Genomic DNA, 19,806 nt, shown 5'->3' with positions numbered 1-19,806 from the left:
CCATTCTTTCAATTTCAACCACAGAAATACAATCTGCACAATCAACAGCAACTAACTCTCCAACTTCCTCATCGTCTCCAACAGAAGGACTAAGTACAAAAAAATTTATTACATCCACAACAGAAATATCTTCAGCCACAGCAGAAGAAACAACAAGCCTGCAAACTTCAACCACTAAAGTGCAATCTACACTTTCAACATCTGGTACGTCTCCATCTTCACCATCGTCTTTCACAGAAGGACAGAGTACAACAGAATTCAATCCATCTACAACACAAATATCGTCAACTAGTGTAAAAGAAACAACAAGTCAGCAGAATCCAACCATTCTTTCCATTTCAACCACAGAAATACAATCTACACCATCAACAGCAAGTAACTCTCCACCATCCTCATCGTCTCCAACAGAAGGACTAAGTACAAAAAAATTTATTACATCCACAACAGAAATATCTTCAGCCACAGCAGAAGAAACAACAAGCCTGCAAACTTCAACCACTAAAGTGCAATCTACACTTTCAACATCTGGTACGTCTCCATCTTCACCATCGTCTTTCACAGAAGGACAGAGTACAACAGAATTCAATCCATCTACAACACAAATATCGTCAACTAGTGTAAAAGAAACAACAAGTCAGCAGAATCCAACCATTCTTTCCATTTCAACCACAGAAATACAATCTACACCATCAACAGCAAGTAACTCTCCACCATCCTCATCGTCTCCAACAGAAGGACTAAGTACAAAAAAATTTATTACATCCACAACAGAAATATCTTCAGCTACAGCAGAAGAAACAACAAGCCTGCAAACTTCAACCACAAAAATGCAATCTACACTTTCAACATCTGTAACCTCTATTTCCTCACCATCATCTTTCACAGAAAGACAGAGTACAACAGAATTCACTCCATCTACAACACAAATATCTTCAACTATTGTAAAAGAAACAACAAGTCAGCAGACTCCAACCATTAATTCAGTATCAACCACAGAAATACAATCTACACCATCAACAGCAAGTAACTCTCCATCTTCATCGTCATCAATAACAGAATTGCAGAGTACGCCAGAATTCACTGCATCCACAACAGAAATATTTTTAACTAGTGTAGAAGAAACAACAAGCCAGCACACTCCAACCATTCTTTCAATTTCAACCACAGAAATACAATCTGCACCATCAACAGCAACTAACTCTCCAACTTCCTCATCGTCTCCCACAGAAGGTTTAAGTACGAAAGAAATTACTACATCCACAACAGAAATATCTTCAGCCACAGCAGAAGAAACAACAAGCCTGCAAACTTCAACCACTAAAGTGCAATCTACACTTTCAACATCTGGTACGTCTCCATCTTCATCATCGTCTTTCACAGAAGGACAGAGTACAACAGAATTCACTCCATCTACATCACAAATATCTTCAACTATTGTAAAAGAAACAACAAGTCAGCAGACTCCAACCATTAATTCAGTATCAACCACAGAAATACAATCTACACCATCAACAGCAAGTAACTCTCCATCTTCATCGTCATCAATAACAGAATTGCAGAGTACGCCAGAATTCACTACATCCACAACAGAAATATTTTTAACTAGTGTAGAAGAAACAACAAGCCAGCACACTCCAACCATTCTTTCAATTTCAACCACAGAAATACAATCTGCACCATCAACAGCAACTAACTCTCCAACTTCCTCATCGTCTCCCACAGAAGGTTTAAGTACGAAAGAAATTACTACATCCACAACAGAAATATCTTCAGCCACAGCAGAAGAAACAACAAGCCTGCAAACTTCAACCACTAAAGTGCAATCTACACTTTCAACATCTGGTACGTCTCCATCTTCATCATCATCTTTCACAGAAGGACAGAGTACAACAGAATTCAATCCATCTACAACACAAATATCGTCAACTAGTGTAAAAGAAACAACAAGTCAGCAGAATCCAACCATTCTTTCCATTTCAACCACAGAAATACAATCTACACCATCAACAGCAAGTAACTCTCCATCATCCTCATCGTCTCCCACAGAAGGACTAAGTACGAAAAAATTTATTACATCCACAACAGAAATATCTTCAGCCACAGCAGAAGAAACAACAAGCCTGCAAACTTCAACCACAAAAGTGCAATCTACACTTTCAACATCTGGTACGTCTCCATCTTCACAATCGTCTTTCACAGAAGGACAGAGTACAACAGAATTCAATCCATCTACAACACAAATATCGTCAACTAGTGTAAAAGAAACAACAAGTCAGCAGAATCCAACCATTCTTTCCATTTCAACCACAGAAATACAATCTACACCATCAACAGCAAGTAACTCTCCACCATCCTCATCGTCTCCAACAGAAGGACTAAGTACAAAAAAATTTATTACATCCACAACAGAAATATCTTCAGCTACAGCAGAAGAAACAACAAGCCTGCAAACTTCAACCACAAAAATGCAATCTACACTTTCAACATCTGTAACCTCTATTTCCTCACCATCATCTTTCACAGAAAGACAGAGTACAACAGAATTCACTCCATCTACAACACAAATATCTTCAACTATTGTAAAAGAAACAACAAGTCAGCAGACTCCAACCATTAATTCAGTATCAACCACAGAAATACAATCTACACCATCAACAGCAAGTAACTCTCCATCTTCATCGTCATCAATAACAGAATTGCAGAGTACGCCAGAATTCACTGCATCCACAACAGAAATATTTTTAACTAGTGTAGAAGAAACAACAAGCCAGCACACTCCAACCATTCTTTCAATTTCAACCACAGAAATACAATCTGCACCATCAACAGCAACTAACTCTCCAACTTCCTCATCGTCTCCCACAGAAGGTTTAAGTACGAAAGAAATTACTACATCCACAACAGAAATATCTTCAGCCACAGCAGAAGAAACAACAAGCCTGCAAACTTCAACCACTAAAGTGCAATCTACACTTTCAACATCTGGTACGTCTCCATCTTCATCATCGTCTTTCACAGAAGGACAGAGTACAACAGAATTCACTCCATCTACAACACAAATATCTTCAACTATTGTAAAAGAAACAACAAGTCAGCAGACTCCAACCATTAATTCAGTATCAACCACAGAAATACAATCTACACCATCAACAGCAAGTAACTCTCCATCTTCATCGTCATCAATAACAGAATTGCAGAGTACGCCAGAATTCACTGCATCCACAACAGAAATATTTTTAACTAGTGTAGAAGAAACAACAAGCCAGCACACTCCAACCATTCTTTCAATTTCAACCACAGAAATACAATCTGCACCATCAACAGCAACTAACTCTCCAACTTCCTCATCGTCTCCCACAGAAGGCTTAAGTACGAAAGAAATTACTACATCCACAACAGAAATATCTTCAGCCACAGCAGAAGAAACAACAAGCCTGCAAACTTCAACCACTAAAGTGCAATCTACACTTTCAACATCTGGTACGTCTCCATCTTCATCATCGTCTTTCACAGAAGGACAGAGTACAACAGAATTCACTCCATCTACAACACAAATATCTTCAACTAGTATAAAAGAAACAACAAGCCTGCAAACTTCAACCACAAACGTGCAATCTACACTTTCAACATCTGGTACGTCTCCATCTTCACCATCGTCTTTCACAGAAGGACAGAGTACAACAGAATTCAATCCATCTACAACACAAATATCGTCAACTAGTGTAAAAGAAACAACAAGTCAGCAGAATCCAACCATTCTTTCCATTTCAACCACAGAAATACAATCTACACCATCAACAGCAAGTAACTCTCCATCATCCTCATCGTCTCCAACAGAAGGACTAAGTACAAAAAAATTTATTACATCCACAACAGAAATATCTTCAGCCACAGCAGAAGAAACAACAAGCCTGCAAACTTCAACCACTAAAGTGCAATCTACACTTTCAACATCTGGTACATCTCCATCTTCATCATCGTCTTTCACAGAAGGACAGAGTACAACAGAATTCACTCTATCTACAACACAAATATCTTCAACTATTGTAAAAGAAACAACAAGTCAGCAGACTCCAACCATTAATTCAGTATCAACCACAGAAATACAATCTACACCATCAACAGCAAGTAACTCTCCATCTTCATTGTCATCAATAACAGAATTGCAGAGTACGCCAGAGTTCACTGCATCCACAACAGAAATATTTTTAACTAGTGTAGAAGAAACAACAAGCCAGCACACTCCAACCATTCTTTCAATTTCAACCACAGAAATACAATTTGCACCATCAACAGCAACTAACTCTCCAACTTCCTCATCGTCTCCCACAGAAGGTTTAAGTACGAAAGAAATTACTACATCCACAACAGAAATATCTTCAGCCACAGCAGAAGAAACAACAAGCCTGCAAACTTCAACCACTAAAGTGCAATCTACACTTTCAACATCTGGTACGTCTCCATCTTCATCATCGTCTTTCACAGAAGGACAGAGTACAACAGAATTCAATCCATCTACAACACAAATATCTTCAACTAGTGTAAAAGAAACAACAAGTCAGCAGAATCCAACCATTCTTTCCATTTCAACCACAGAAATACAATCTACACCATCAACAGCAAGTAACTCTCCATCATCCTCATCGTCTCCCACAGAAGGACTAAGTACGAAAAAATTTATTACATCCACAACAGAAATATCTTCAGCCACAGCAGAAGAAACAACAAGCCTGCAAACTTCAACCACAAAAGTGCAATCTACACTTTCAACATCTGGTACGTCTCCATCTTCACCATCGTCTTTCACAGAAGGACAGAGTACAACAGAATTCACTCCATCTACAACACAAATATCTTCAACTAGTATAAAAGAAACAACAAGCCTGCAAACTTCAACCACAAACGTGCAATCTACACTTTCAACATCTGGTACGTCTCCATCTTCATCATCGTCTTTCACAGAAGGACAGAGTACAACAGAATTCACTGCATCTACAACTCAAATATCTTCAACTATTGTAAAAGAAACAACAAGTCAGCAGACTCCAACTATTAATTCCATTTCAACCACAGAAATACAATCTACACCAACAACAGCAAGTAACTCTCCATCGTCAGCATCATCAATAACAGAATTGCAGAGTACGCCAGAATTCACAGCATCCACAACAGAAATATTTTTATCTAGTGTAGAAGAAACAACAAGCCAGCACACTCCAACCATTCTTTCAATTTCAACCACAGAAATACAATCTGCACCATCAACAGCAACTAACTCTCCAACTTCCTCATCGTCTCCCACAGAAGGTTTAAGTACAAAAGAAATTATTACATCCACAACAGAAATATCTTCAGCTACAGCAGAAGAAACAACAAGCCTGCAAACTTCAACCACAAAAATGCAATCTACACTTTCAACATCTGGTACGTCTCCATCTTCACCATCGTCTTTCACAGAAGGACAGAGTACAACAGAATTCACTCCATCTACAACACAAATATCTTCAACTAGTATAAAAGAAACAACAAGCCTGCAGACTTCAACCACAAACGTGCAATCTACACTTTCAACATCTGGTACGTCTCCATCTTCACCATTGCCTTTCACAGAAGGACAGAGTACAACAGAATTCACTACATCTACAACACAAATATCTTCAACTATTGTAAAAGAAACAACAAGTCAGCAGACTCCAACCATTAATTCAATTTCAACCACAGAAATACAATCTGCACCATCAACAGCAAGTAACTCTCCATCTTCCTCATCATCTCCTTCAGAAGGTTTAAGTACGAAAGAAATTAATACATCCACAACAGAAATATCTTCAGCCACAGCAGAAGAAACAACAAGCCTGCAAACTTCAACCACAAAAATGCAATCTACACTTTCAACATCTGTTACCTCTCCTTCTTCACCATCATCTTTCACAGAAGGACAGAGTACACAAGAATTCACTACATCTACAACACAAATATCTTCAACTATTGTAAAAGAAACAACAAGTCAGCAGACTCCAACCATTAATTCAATTTCAACCACAGAAATACAATCTGCACCATCAACAGCAAGTAACTCTCCATCTTCCTCATCATCTCCTTCAGAAGGTTTAAGTACGAAAGAAATTAATACATCCACAACAGAAATATCTTCAGCCACAGCAGAAGAAACAACAAGCCTGCAAACTTCAACCACAAAAATGCAATCTACACTTTCAACATCTGTTACCTCTCCTTCTTCACCATCATCTTTCACAGAAGGACAGAGTACACAAGAATTCAATCCATCTACAACACAAATATCTTCAACTATTGTAAAAGAAACAACAAGTCAGCAGACTCCAACCATTAATTCAATTTCAACCACAGAAATACAATCTGCACCATCAACAGCAAGTAACTCTCCATCTTCCTCATCATCTCCTTCAGAAGGTTTAAGTACGAAAGAAATTAATACATCCACAACAGAAATATCTTCAGCCACAGCAGATGAAACAACAAGCCTGCAAACTTCAACCACAAAATTGCAATCTACACTTTCAACAATTGGTATGTCTCCATCTTCACCTTCGTCCTTCACAGAATTACAGAGTACAACAGAATTCACTCCCTCTACAACACAAATATCGTCAACTAGTGTAAAAGAAACAACAAGTCAGCAGAATCCAACCATTCTTTCCATTTCAACCACAGAAATACAATCTACACCATCAACAGCAAGTAACTCTCCACCATCCTCATCGTCTCCAACAGAAGGACTAAGTACAAAAAAATTTATTACATCCACAACAGAAATATCTTCAGCTACAGCAGAAGAAACAACAAGCCTGCAAACTTCAACCACAAAAATGCAATCTACACTTTCAACATCTGTAACCTCTATTTCCTCACCATCATCTTTCACAGAAAGACAGAGTACAACAGAATTCACTCCATCTACAACACAAATATCTTCAACTATTGTAAAAGAAACAACAAGTCAGCAGACTCCAACCATTAATTCAGTATCAACCACAGAAATACAATCTACACCATCAACAGCAAGTAACTCTCCATCTTCATCGTCATCAATAACAGAATTGCAGAGTACGCCAGAATTCACTGCATCCACAACAGAAATATTTTTAACTAGTGTAGAAGAAACAACAAGCCAGCACACTCCAACCATTCTTTCAATTTCAACCACAGAAATACAATCTGCACCATCAACAGCAACTAACTCTCCAACTTCCTCATCGTCTCCCACAGAAGGTTTAAGTACGAAAGAAATTACTACATCCACAACAGAAATATCTTCAGCCACAGCAGAAGAAACAACAAGCCTGCAAACTTCAACCACTAAAGTGCAATCTACACTTTCAACATCTGGTACGTCTCCATCTTCATCATCGTCTTTCACAGAAGGACAGAGTACAACAGAATTCACTCCATCTACAACACAAATATCTTCAACTATTGTAAAAGAAACAACAAGTCAGCAGAATCCAACCATTCTTTCCATTTCAACCACAGAAATACAATCTACACCATCAACAGCAAGTAACTCTCCATCATCCTCATCGTCTCCCACAGAAGGACTAAGTACGAAAAAATTTATTACATCCACAACAGAAATATCTTCAGCCACAACAGAAGAAACAACAAGCCTGCAAACTTCAACCACAAAAGTGCAATCTACACTTTCAACATCTGGTACGTCTCCATCTTCACCATCGTCTTTCACAGAAGGACAGAGTACAACAGAATTCACTCCATCTACAACACAAATATCTTCATCTAGTATAAAAGAAACAACAAGCCTGCAGACTTCAACCACAAACGTGCAATCTACACTTTCAACATCTGGTACGTCTCCATCTTCACCATTGCCTTTCACAGAAGGACAGAGTACAACAGAATTCACTACATCTACAACACAAATATCTTCAACTATTGTAAAAGAAACAACAAGTCAGCAGACTCCAACCATTAATTCAATTTCAACCACAGAAATACAATCTGCACCATCAACAGCAAGTAACTCTCCATCTTCCTTATCATCTCCTTCAGAAGGTTTAAGTACGAAAGAAATTAATACATCCACAACAGAAATATCTTCAGCCACAGCAGAAGAAACAACAAGCCTGCAAACTTCAACCACAAAAATGCAATCTACACTTTCAACATCTGTTACCTCTCCTTCTTCACCATCATCTTTCACAGAAGGACAGAGTACACAAGAATTCACTACATCTACAACACAAATATCTTCAACTATTGTAAAAGAAACAACAAGTCAGCAGACTCCAACCATTAATTCAATTTCAACCACAGAAATACAATCTGCACTATCGACAGCAAGTAACTCTCCATCTTCCTCATCATCTCCTTCAGAAGGTTTAAGTACGAAAGAAATTAATACATCCACAACAGAAATATCTTCAGCCACAGCAGATGAAACAACAAGCCTGCAAACTTCAACCACAAAATTGCAATCTACACTTTCAACAATTGGTATGTCTCCATCTTCACCTTCGTCCTTCACAGAATTACAGAGTACAACAGAATTCACTCCCTCTACAACACAAATATCTTCAACTATTGTAAAAGAAACAACAAGTCAGCAGAATCCAACCATTCTTTCCATTTCAACCACAGAAATACAATCTACACCATCAACAGCAAGTAACTCTCCATCATCCTCATCATCTCCCACAGAAGGACTAAGTACGAAAAAACATATTACATCCACAACAGAAATATCTTCAGCCACAGCAGAAGAAACAGCAAGCCTGCAAACTTCAACCACAAAAGTGCAATCTACACTTTCAACATCTGGTACGTCTCCATCTTCACCATCGTCCTCCACAGAAGGACAGAGTAAAACAGAATTCACTCCCTCTACAACACAAATATCTTCAACTAGTATAAAAGAAACAACAAGTCAGCAGACTCCAACCATTCTTTCAATTTCAACCACAGAAATAAAATCTACACCATCAACAACAGGTTCATCTCCATCTTCATCATCATCATCAATAACAGAATGGCAGAGTACGCCAGAATTCACTGCATCCACAACAGAAATATTTTTAACTAGTGTAGAAGAAACAACAAGCCAGCACACTCCAACCATTCTTTCCATTTCAACCACAGAAATACAATCTACATTGTCAACAGCAAGTATCTCTCCATCTTCCTCATTGCCTCCCACAGAAGGACTACATACAAAAGAACTTATTACATCCACAACAGAAATATCTTCAGCCACAGCAGATGAAACAACAAGCCTGCAAACTTCAACCACAAAAATGCAATCTACACTTTCAACATCTGGTACGTCTCCATCTTCACCATCGTCTTTCACAGAAGGACAGAGTACACCAGAATTCACTCCATCTACAACACAAATATCTTCAACTAGTATAAAAGAAACAAGTCAGCAGACTCCAACCATTCTTTCCATTTCAACCACAGAAATACAATCTACACCATCAACAGCAAGTAACTCTCCATCTTCCTTATCGTCTCCCACAGAAGGTTTAAGTACTAAAGCAATTAATACATCCACAACAGAAATATCTTCAGCTACAGCAGATGAAACAACAAACCTGCAAACTTCAACCACAAAAATGCAATCTACACTTTCAACATCTGTTACCTCTCCATCTTCACTATCATCTATCACAGAAGGACAGAGTACACCAGAATTCACTCCATCTACAACACACATTTCTTCAACTAGTGTAAAAGAAACAACTATAACCACATTAGAATCATCTACGAGAGAAAATGGTTCAACACTAGAAAGTTTGAAATCAACTACAGTTACCTCTCCATCTTTACAATTTTCTACCACAGAAATACAAAGTGCTGCAGTATTCACTCCAACCATTCCAGAAATTTCTTCTTCTATTGTAAAACAAACAACAAGCCAGCAGACACAAACCACTCTTTTCACTCCAAACACCGTGGTACAATCATCATCAACGCTTTCCCAATTTTCAACAACAACACCCATCAGCTCGACCAAATTAAAGTCACCTACAACTGAAAATCGATCAACATTGACAAATCCAGTATCATCCACAGTTACCTCTCCATCTTCACCATATTTTTCCACAAAAGGAAAGAGTACATCAGATTTAACTTCATCCACAACAGAAATATCCCCAACAAGTGTAGAAAAAACAACCAGGCTGACACAAACCATTCTTTCTACTCCAGTTACAGAAAAACAGTCTACAACTCAATTGGCTTTTTCAACAACTACAACACTGATCAGAACAACTCAATTAGAATCTACAACTGAAAATGGATCAACACTGACAAATCCAATATTATCTACAGTGACCTCTCCATCTTCACTATTTTCTACCACAGAAGGACAGAGTGCTTCAGCATTCACTCCATCCATCCAATCTTCAACTACTGCAGAACAAACAAGAAGCCAGCAAACACAAACTACTCTTTCCACACCAACTACAGAAATACATTTAACACAGTCAACATTTCTAACAACACTGGCACCCATGAGCACAATTTCATCTGAATCCGCAACACCACCCACTATATTCAACGTTTCTACCCCCTTCATAATTTCAAGCCCCACAATTGAGACCCTAGCCTCTGGTCAAACATCTACTAATACTGAGACAACTTTACCCCATTCCACCAAACCACAAACTTCGTCATCAACATCTGAACATCCTTCATCAGCAACAATTTTTACTACAATTTTAACAACTCAAATCTGTCTGGACAAATGTCAGTGCAATGGGTCTCCATGTGTCTTCAATGAAACATCAATGAAATGTCAATGCCAATGCAACCCATTCACTTTTGGGGATTCTTGCCAATTTGCATCTAGTTCCTCCTCAGTTATTTTTTGTAAGTATTTATCATACTATTCATAAATGATAATTATTAGAGTTATGTTCTCTATTGTTCTGTTTTGGGGTTTTTTCAGCCTGGAATGTTTGCCTTTCCTTTTTATCCATCATGTCCTATCTACCTGTCCTATATTATTCTACCTGCTCATTTTAAAAAGTTATTTCACGGCTTCCACCCCTGGAGTTCTCTGGTTCGCTAGTTCGAATCCCAGGGCGTACTGAGTGACTCCAGCCAGGTCTCCTAAGCAACCAAATTGGCCCGGTTGCTAGGGAGGGTAGAGTCACATGGGGTAACCTCCTCGTGGTCGCTATAATGTGGTTCGTTCTCAGTGGGGCGCGTGGTGAGTTGAGCGTGGTTGCCGCGGTGGATGGCGTGAAGCCTCCACACGCGCTATGTCTCCGTGGCAACGCGCTCAACAAGCCACATGATAAGATGCGCAGGTTGACGATCTCAGACGTGGAGGCAACTGGGATTCGTCCTCCGCCACCCGGACTGAGGCGAATCACTACGTGACCACGAGAACTTAAAAGCACATTGCAAATTGGGCATTCCAAATTTTGAAAAAAAAAAAAAAAGTTCTTTCACTTTGGTGTGATTATTAAAGGGATGGTTCACCCAAAAAAATACAAATTTGTCATCATTTACTCACTATCATATCGTTCCAAACCTGTATGACTTAATTTCTTCTGTGGAACACAAAAGGAGACGGTAGGCAGAATGTTAGGGATTGACAGCTTCAGTCACCATTAACGTTCACTGAATGTAAAAGGAAGCAATATAAGTGAATTGTGAGTGAGAGACTAACATTCTGCCTAACATCTCCTTTTGTGTTCTATGTAAGAAAGAAAGCCTTTGGGTTTGGAATGGCATGAGGGTGATTAAATGTAAACAGTATTCATTCATTTTTAGGTAAACTCTTTCTGTAGATTAATATTATTGCCCAAGACACTTGACTATTGCCATAATACTGTGGTTGTCTAACAATTTGCAACTCACTATTGTCTCTTTACTGACTCTTTGATTTAAAACTTTTTCAAATATTGAAATCTAACATTTATGATTCCATTACAGCTGGAAGCATACCCACAAGAAAGGCAAATATCTCTCTACGAATTATGATGGAATATATTCCTGAATATAACAGTTTGAACTCTCCAAATTCCAAAAATCTAACTACCATCTTAAAGCATGAGGTACTTTTTTGTGTTGTTCTTTTTCTTGAGGTTCTTGTTACATCAGCTGTATACTGTCTGTAAAAATGTTTAAAAACTCTTAATCTACGCTTAAAAATTAATATTACTGTCAGTGCATCATAACAAAATGTGGCATTTCATAGAAAGATCGATAGCACAAGCACACTTTTCAAGCAAATCTTTTCACAAAAAGAAGTTTGTTTGGTTTTACAAGATAAAATAATACTGTATTTGAACACAGTCTGGTTGGAACAATTTCTGATTAATTTCTACATACGTAAAGTAATATATTTTTTTAAAACATTTAAGTACAAATGTTTTTGAACATTTCCCCTCTTATTGACCAGGAAAAAAAAACACATTTCATTAAACACATGTTGACCTTTTGAGAAAACATGCTTCTACAGTGTCACACAAGAGGCAAGATTTCACAGTGGGAACCTGCCCTAAAACAGCCTATTATATGATATTTAATGGCTCTTCCACCATTTTTATAATTAAAACAGATTTATAAAAGAGTAAAAACTTCTCACGGGGTATCCATATTTAATTTTGATGTGAATGAAAATGAGGCTGTTAGGGATAAAAGTATACAGTCTCTTCAATGGGCTGTAGGCTTGTGACCTGACGAAACTTTGTAAAAACATCGTTCCAAATAAATTTCAGAAGACAAAAAACTCTATAAAATGAAATGAAAATTAGATGTGTTCTAGGACCTTTATACACTGCTTTATACAGTGAATGCCAATGAAGAGACTGTAAGTCAATCCCCCACAGGCTGGCAAAAATTAAATGTCGCTACTCCAACGAATATGGAGGACCGAATGTGACAATATTAAAAATAAATAAATAAATATATTTGCAAAGAAATATAAAAAAATTAAAAAGTGTACTTAGATATAAATAAATAAATGTTTAAATCTGACATAAATTAGTATTTATGCATTTATTTATGCATTTATGCATTTATTTATTTACACGTTTTTATTTACAAATGTATTTATTTATACATTTATTTATTTAAACGTTTGTTTATTTCTACATTTATTTACACATTTATATATTTCTACATTCCTTTGTCCACATGGTAATGAGAGGGCATGTTTTCTACTTCAGGCATAGCAGTCAAGCTCAGAGTGCTCCAGAGTGAAGCTTGTAGGCCACAGCGACATCTTGTGGATGAGACAAATAGGTCAAATAGGGAATTAATGATCTCATTAAAAGAATGACTTATAGGTGGGTGATATGACCAAAATCTTATATCACTACTGAAGCATTTTTATTATGGTTACTGTATGTACATAGGGTGACCATACCTGTACATACATACTCTTTTAGAAATCACAGCCATCCGGGATTCGGCTGAAAATCTTGACAGTCAATCTGAACTGAAACCACAACTTCAACATATCTAATAACAGACACTCTGACATGGACAAAATACAGCATTTGCACGTGAAATTATCCAGTATTAATCATATTTAATGTAAACACGGTGGATGTTGGTGATAAAAGCTTGCATTAATACAGGGCTAGTGTGTACTGTATAGACTAGCTAGCTATTTGTTTTGAATTATTTTCCAGATAAACACATCATCAACCTATTTCTAACCAAACTACTCTCTTTCTGTTAAGATTTAGAGAGTGTGTAGCTTTTATGTGGTTAGTTCCCTTCAGAACAGCCTGAAAAATTGCTCCCTATATAGTGCACTATGTGGCATTCATAGGCTATAGGGAATAATAAAGGAACAAGTGAGCAATTTTGGGCACAGCAAATGTCTGCCCATTGATTACATTTATTTAATCCAAGTTTAATTTGTGGTAAACTATTTTATGAGAGTTAACACATTTGAAAAAATACATAAGTAATTTTATTATTTTAGTGTTTTTATTGTTATTGTCACCGCTTACAACTGGTGTAATATTATATGTATATCTTTTGACCACTTGTGTTCGGTTTTCAAGGTGAGGGTCTCAAAAAAGTAATAGAACAAAAAGAAAGTGAAAACATCAGCACATAGTTTCTGACAATTATACTTGCATTTAACCTAAGCACAAATGTGATGTTTAGAGCAGAATTATTAGCTACTGTAGTAGAATTCTTTATTAACTGAGCTTCAGGTGTTCGTACTCTTCATCTGTGTCACTGCATGTTGATATGAGGCACGCTGAAGAAGTTCTGTGAAGTAGATTATTGTGCACATGTAGGCGCTTTTATAATTGTCCACTCATATGGTTATTTCCTTTTCAAGATGCACAAAAATTTGAAAATTTGAAAAATCTTGGTTTAGAGCAGTGGTTGATTGACAGGTATAACTTTCACCCAAGAATTTCTTGGTTTTATCAGATTTGCGCTTGAGAAGTAAAATAAATTCCATCATATATCCACTGTCATGCATATGCCACCATAATGGATGCTACAACTCTGGATGTAGCCCCAGTACTTATGAAATTAAAACAAGAATGAAGGCTAAAGATAGACTAAGATGGAAAATGTACAACTAGGAAAGATTTTCTTCTAGTGCAACCTTTACAACCTCTAAGTCATTCATTCAATAGAGATCATTCATTCCCTATTTGACCTATTTCACTCAACCACAAGATGTCGCTGTGGCCTCCAAGCTTCACTCTGGAGCACTCTGAGCTTGACTGCTATGCCTGAAGTAAAAACATGCCACCACATTACCATGTGGACAAAGAAATGTAGAAATACATGTAGAAATAAATAAATGTAGAAATAAACAAATTGTAGAAATAAATAAATATGGAAATAAATAAATGTGGAAATAAAACATTTGAAATAAATAAGTGTGGAAATAAATGAGGAAATAAATAAATACAATAATGCATAAATAAGGAAATACATGTATAAATACAAACTTAAGATTTCAACATTTATTGTTTGTAAATATGTAAATATATTTATTTATTAATATATTTTTAATATTGTCACATTTGGTCCTCCATAGGATGAAAACATACACAGGTGCGTTTGTTTATTCATCACGGGCACCAGGTGGCGCTCTTGAAAAGTTTCCAACGAGTCTTTAGAAATCAGAATTGAATGAAATAGGTAAATGCGTTAACTGCGCAAAATAACTTATACGTTTATGAGTTGGTTTTCTTAATGGCAATCCTTTGTTAGTATGTGAAAAGCTTTGACTGGATAGTGAAGCCTATCATGTGATCATTTATTTTTATCATGCTGAAAAATGTTTATGTTTGTGTATATACTGTATTTATAGGTAAATGCTTTCTATAAACATACCTTATGTCTTTTAATTATATTTTATTTTATTTTATTTACAGCTTTCTATCCTCTGCAGGAGAGCAGATGCACAGAACTTTAAAGATGTACACATTCTCAGGCTAAAGTGAGCTCTTTTTTGTGTTGAATTTCATACATTTAAAAAAGACATTTAAAAAAAAAAAACATTTGCAAAGCAAAATCATATTAATAAGTAATGTTTTTTTTTTTTTCTTAAGGCCAGGAAGCGTCATTGCTGAGAGTGTTGCAGAATATAACTATCCAAACAACGACTCCAAAATTCAGTTTCTAAACCACGATTTGGGAACCACACTGGAAAACATCTTTAATGACTCAGATTCACTTGGGAATCTCAGCGCAGCTCTCGGCAATGTTCTCATTCAGGATACAAATATTGCCATGCAGAGAGTAGAAATATCAAGTGATTTGTTTTATTTTTTTATTTTTTTTTAACAGACCACCTTGATCTAATGTTAGGCTATTTATTAGTCAAAAAATTAAGTTAGCCTTAATTTAATATATTTAATAATTTTATTTATATATATATATACCATGATGCCTTGAGAAAGCTTAAAATATTTTGAATCGATTTATATAGCTTTTTTATTTAAATTTCACATTGTTGTTGTCTTTTTTGTGTGAATAGATATTTCAGATCTACGACCATTTGTGCACTGCAGAGTGGATTTTGCAAATTTCACCAAGGCAATTGAAAATGGATCATGGATATGTGCAGGGCCATGCAAAAAAATGCCCAACTACTGCAATCAGCATGGGGAATGCTTTAATGAGATAAATGGAGCAAGCTGCCAGTAAGTTCTGCAAAGCAAATATGCAATAATGGGATTTGCAGTGAGGTTATTGCTTATACTTTATTTGATCAAAAAGATGTTTATGTAAAAACTTAAAAAAAAAAAAAAAAAATGTAAAAAAAATTACAGAAAGTGGTTAACATCTAACAGAAATGTAAATAGCAAATATAAAATATTTTCTTTTTTGCAGCATAATTTAGTAAAATCTAACCCTCCTATAGTTTTCGGTCATTTTTGACCGTAATTTTTTTTTTCATCTGAGCAGTAAAAGACTTGGTGAATTTTCCTCCATTTGCCATCTGAACATACAAAATGTTGATTCAATAAGTCTAAGTAAACACCTTTGGTATTCAAGGTCAAAATTGAAAATGAATGGGAAAGACCAAAAAACAGAGCAATTTTCTTTATCTGTCAAATACAATAAATAAATCCGCCACAGTGCAGAAATTACAGGGTAAGACTCTAAAACATTCTCAGTGCAAAACATATACTCCCACTCACACACAAATACACTAACAAACACCAAAATATTAACTGGTGAGACTGTAAAACAGAGTTTTTTTTTTTCACATTTGTCAAATAACAGTCACAATCATAAACACACACACTCAGAAATGAAGGGGTGAGACGATAACACACTCACAATGCAGAACACACACACACAACCAGGGAATCAGTAAGTGGAGCTCTACAGCCATCTTTTGTTCATTGTTGACATTACAAGTCATCTGTAGTTTTCCAGCTGATGACAGCAATCTGACACACCTTTGCAAAATAATATTTTATTATAGAAAGTTTGAAATTGCTAAATGTTTACTCTGATTCTCCTGTTTTATATTCTAATGTGAGGGACTCGACATGGAGGCGAAGGTAGAATCCAAATTCAGGACGTTTATTTACAATCAGCATACAAATCCAAAACACAAGGCAGAGATGTAGTCGTGAAGTAGGCAAAGTAGTTGTTAACAGGTAATCAGTCCAACCAGTCAAACAGAGCAAAACAGTAATCCAAAATCAGTAATCCAGTAAAGCAGGCACAATGGTCATAACAAGTAGGCAATGAAACAGACAATGAGAAAACCACTTGATAAGGCAGTAAAACTGGCAATACTTCACAAGGTCACAATTGCAAGGCATGGCTATTTATATGATACAAACAGGAAGTCTCCATAGAAGAAACGGTTCAGTGTCAGTATTCAGGAGAGGGCTCCCTCTGGCGGTCGGCTGAAGGGATACCAGCCTCATTCGTTACATCTAATTGAATTTTCAGAATTTTGCAGTTCATTTCTGTTTCTTGATGTTAATTTTCTTGACATTATTTTGCATTTACTCTGAATTATTACATTTTTATGTTTGAAATAAATTATTGGTAGAAAAATGCTTATTCTGTGTCTTAACTTTGTAACACCATGGTCAGGTTTGATTGCAAGCAAAATTACGTTAACTGCAAAAACTGACACTTTAAATCAATTTATAATGCTAAACTTTGACAAATAATACATATATATCCACATGTATATCTTGTGAAAAAACAAGCCATCAGACTACACAGTATGTAGCTACAGCTATCTACTGGCTGTTACTGGCTTGACATGGTTTTCAAGTCATGTAGTTTATATTTTGTTCACCAGATGGCAGCAATCTGCCACCAATTTATGTCACATTCTCATATTTTCTTCATGTTTCAACTTATAGAAATGTAGGTTCTGAATTTTTTTTTCTTTCTTTTTTTTTTTTTTTTTTTAAAAATTTGCTTATTTGTGTATGCAAATTAATGGCAAAATTTAGAAATTTACACGTAAATAAGATCAAAATAGCATAAAATCCCAAAAGAAATGCATAATTTTATTGTTCTTCATGGAAGTAAAACTATCATCATAAAAGAGGGTTACACATCTAAACCTTCCTGTCAAAAATGACCATGAATACCAAAGGAAGGTGCCTTTTTTGAAAACCATAGGAGGGTTAAAGAAATACACTACAAAAACTCTAACTCATACTCTCCTGCTCTTGTTTTATTAATATTGTCTAGGTGTAAGCGTTCTTACTTTGAGGGGTACTATGGATCACAGTGTGAGCTGTACCGCAGAGGGGCTGGCTTCTACGCAGTTCTCTTTGGGAGTTTAGCAGCCTTTGCTCTCCTTCTCATTGTTTTGGCTGTGATGATTGTGGTTCTATATAGAGGCAATAGGTCAGTATAATTGCTTATATGATGAAAAATATCAACAACAAAGAAATTACTCTAATTTTGTGGGGTCACTAATTGCAGGATGTCAAGCATAAGGAAGTTATCACTGTTTGATGATGACATCTTTGACTTTACATCAAGAGGTATGGTTTCTGTTTGTTGCTTTGTGCATTTTTGTGGTTATACTTGAGTAATGGTGGTACACAACACATTCAAATTAAAAGGACAAATGAAAACAATGAGTATTTGAATTGCAGGATTCAGCGACAGGTATGTTTTGCACGAAGATTTTCCTGTAGCAGAAGACTCAGCAGCTGGAACTTTTAGATATTATAACAACACAACTGTAAGGTAAGATGAGCAGTTGTGCATTTTGTTTGATAAAAAAAAAAAAAAAAAAAAAAAAGATTAAACCAGCCCAAGCTAGGCTGGTCTGTTCTGATGGTATTATAGGGTTTTTGGGCAATTGTCAGCTGTCCAGGCTGGAAGACTAGCTAAACCAGCTTAAAACTAACAAACAACATAGCAATATCTGAACCAACTGTCAAAAATAAATAAATAAATAAATCAATAAATAATTACTGAGACTGAATTATTATTTATTTATTTATTTATTTGACCATTTTTTGTTGCATTTGTGGTGATTAGTTAGCTTGTTTATTTAATTTAATCACAATTTCCTTATCCCATTTTGCTGCAGGTAAAGACCAGAGCAACATGAACTGTGGATATCTGATGAACAGAGATGATATTCTTAACAATATGTTTAGGAGAATGTGGACACCAAAAGTTTAGGGAGTCAACATATTACATGCATTACTGAGTCTGATTTGGCATTATTTAAAGTCTATCATGAAATCGTGGGGTGCACTGACTCTGCAAATTAAACATACAAAAAACTATCTAAACTATTTAACTTAAAATGTATTTAAATTGTATGTTTTCATATTTATATTAACAGTTACGATATGTGATAATACTTCTGTAATGTTTGTATTTGTTGGCAAAGATGTAGTATTTTTGATATTTGTTATGATAGAAAAATGTAAGTCTGTTTGTGTGCACTATGTTCTGATTTACATCACTTGTTTCTACTGAGATATGCGTCTTTCACATTATACAATAATTGCTTAGGTGAGTCATGTTAGCCCTTGTTGTATTAGTATTTATGAGGACATTCTTTACAACCAAAACTCAACCTAAAATAAACCACATGTACAAATAAAAACTTTAAAACTTAAATCTGCACCATCTACATAGGTGAATTTCCATAGCTTTTTTAAGATGTATGTTCACACATGGTACTTGCAGTAATATTATATTGTCACAAGGGGGCGCAAATGATGTATTTATAAACATGCTAATACTCACCAGTATTTTTTTATTTATTTTTTTCTTGTACTGTATATGCGACTGTAATTGCTCTAACCTGTAATCTCTGTAATCTTAGTTGCAATTCACAATAAAAACTAC

The 19,806-nt window shown here is 36.0% G+C and overlaps 1 protein-coding gene across 5 annotated transcripts in view; it reads left to right on the top strand.

Moving 5' to 3' along the window:
- The window catches only part of LOC127426358 (mucin-3A-like), a 27,029-nt gene extending 7,223 nt beyond the window's left edge, over positions 1-19,806 (top strand). The window contains exons 2-11 of one of the 5 annotated variants that reach the window (XM_051673120.1): positions 4,336-8,052; positions 8,377-10,869; positions 11,944-12,065; positions 15,375-15,439; positions 15,552-15,754; positions 15,980-16,145; positions 18,178-18,336; positions 18,415-18,476; positions 18,591-18,684; positions 19,034-19,806. In XM_051673120.1, the coding sequence (XP_051529080.1) occupies positions 5,400-8,052; positions 8,377-10,869; positions 11,944-12,065; positions 15,375-15,439; positions 15,552-15,754; positions 15,980-16,145; positions 18,178-18,336; positions 18,415-18,476; positions 18,591-18,684; positions 19,034-19,037 (6,021 nt within the window). In that variant the 5' untranslated portion in view covers positions 4,336-5,399 and the 3' untranslated portion in view covers positions 19,038-19,806. Of the gene's footprint in view, positions 1-73; positions 10,870-11,943; positions 12,066-15,374; positions 15,440-15,551; positions 15,755-15,979; positions 16,146-18,177; positions 18,337-18,414; positions 18,477-18,590; positions 18,685-19,033 lie in introns of those variants that run through there. The other 4 variants (XM_051673119.1, XM_051673118.1, XM_051673117.1 and 1 more) reach the window with 4 other exon arrangements.

The sequence above is a fragment of the Myxocyprinus asiaticus genome, chromosome 35, assembly GCF_019703515.2.
Source record: "Myxocyprinus asiaticus isolate MX2 ecotype Aquarium Trade chromosome 35, UBuf_Myxa_2, whole genome shotgun sequence".
Lineage (NCBI taxonomy): Eukaryota > Metazoa > Chordata > Actinopteri > Cypriniformes > Catostomidae > Myxocyprinus > Myxocyprinus asiaticus.
This window is presented reverse-complemented; position numbering and strand designations above follow the sequence as displayed.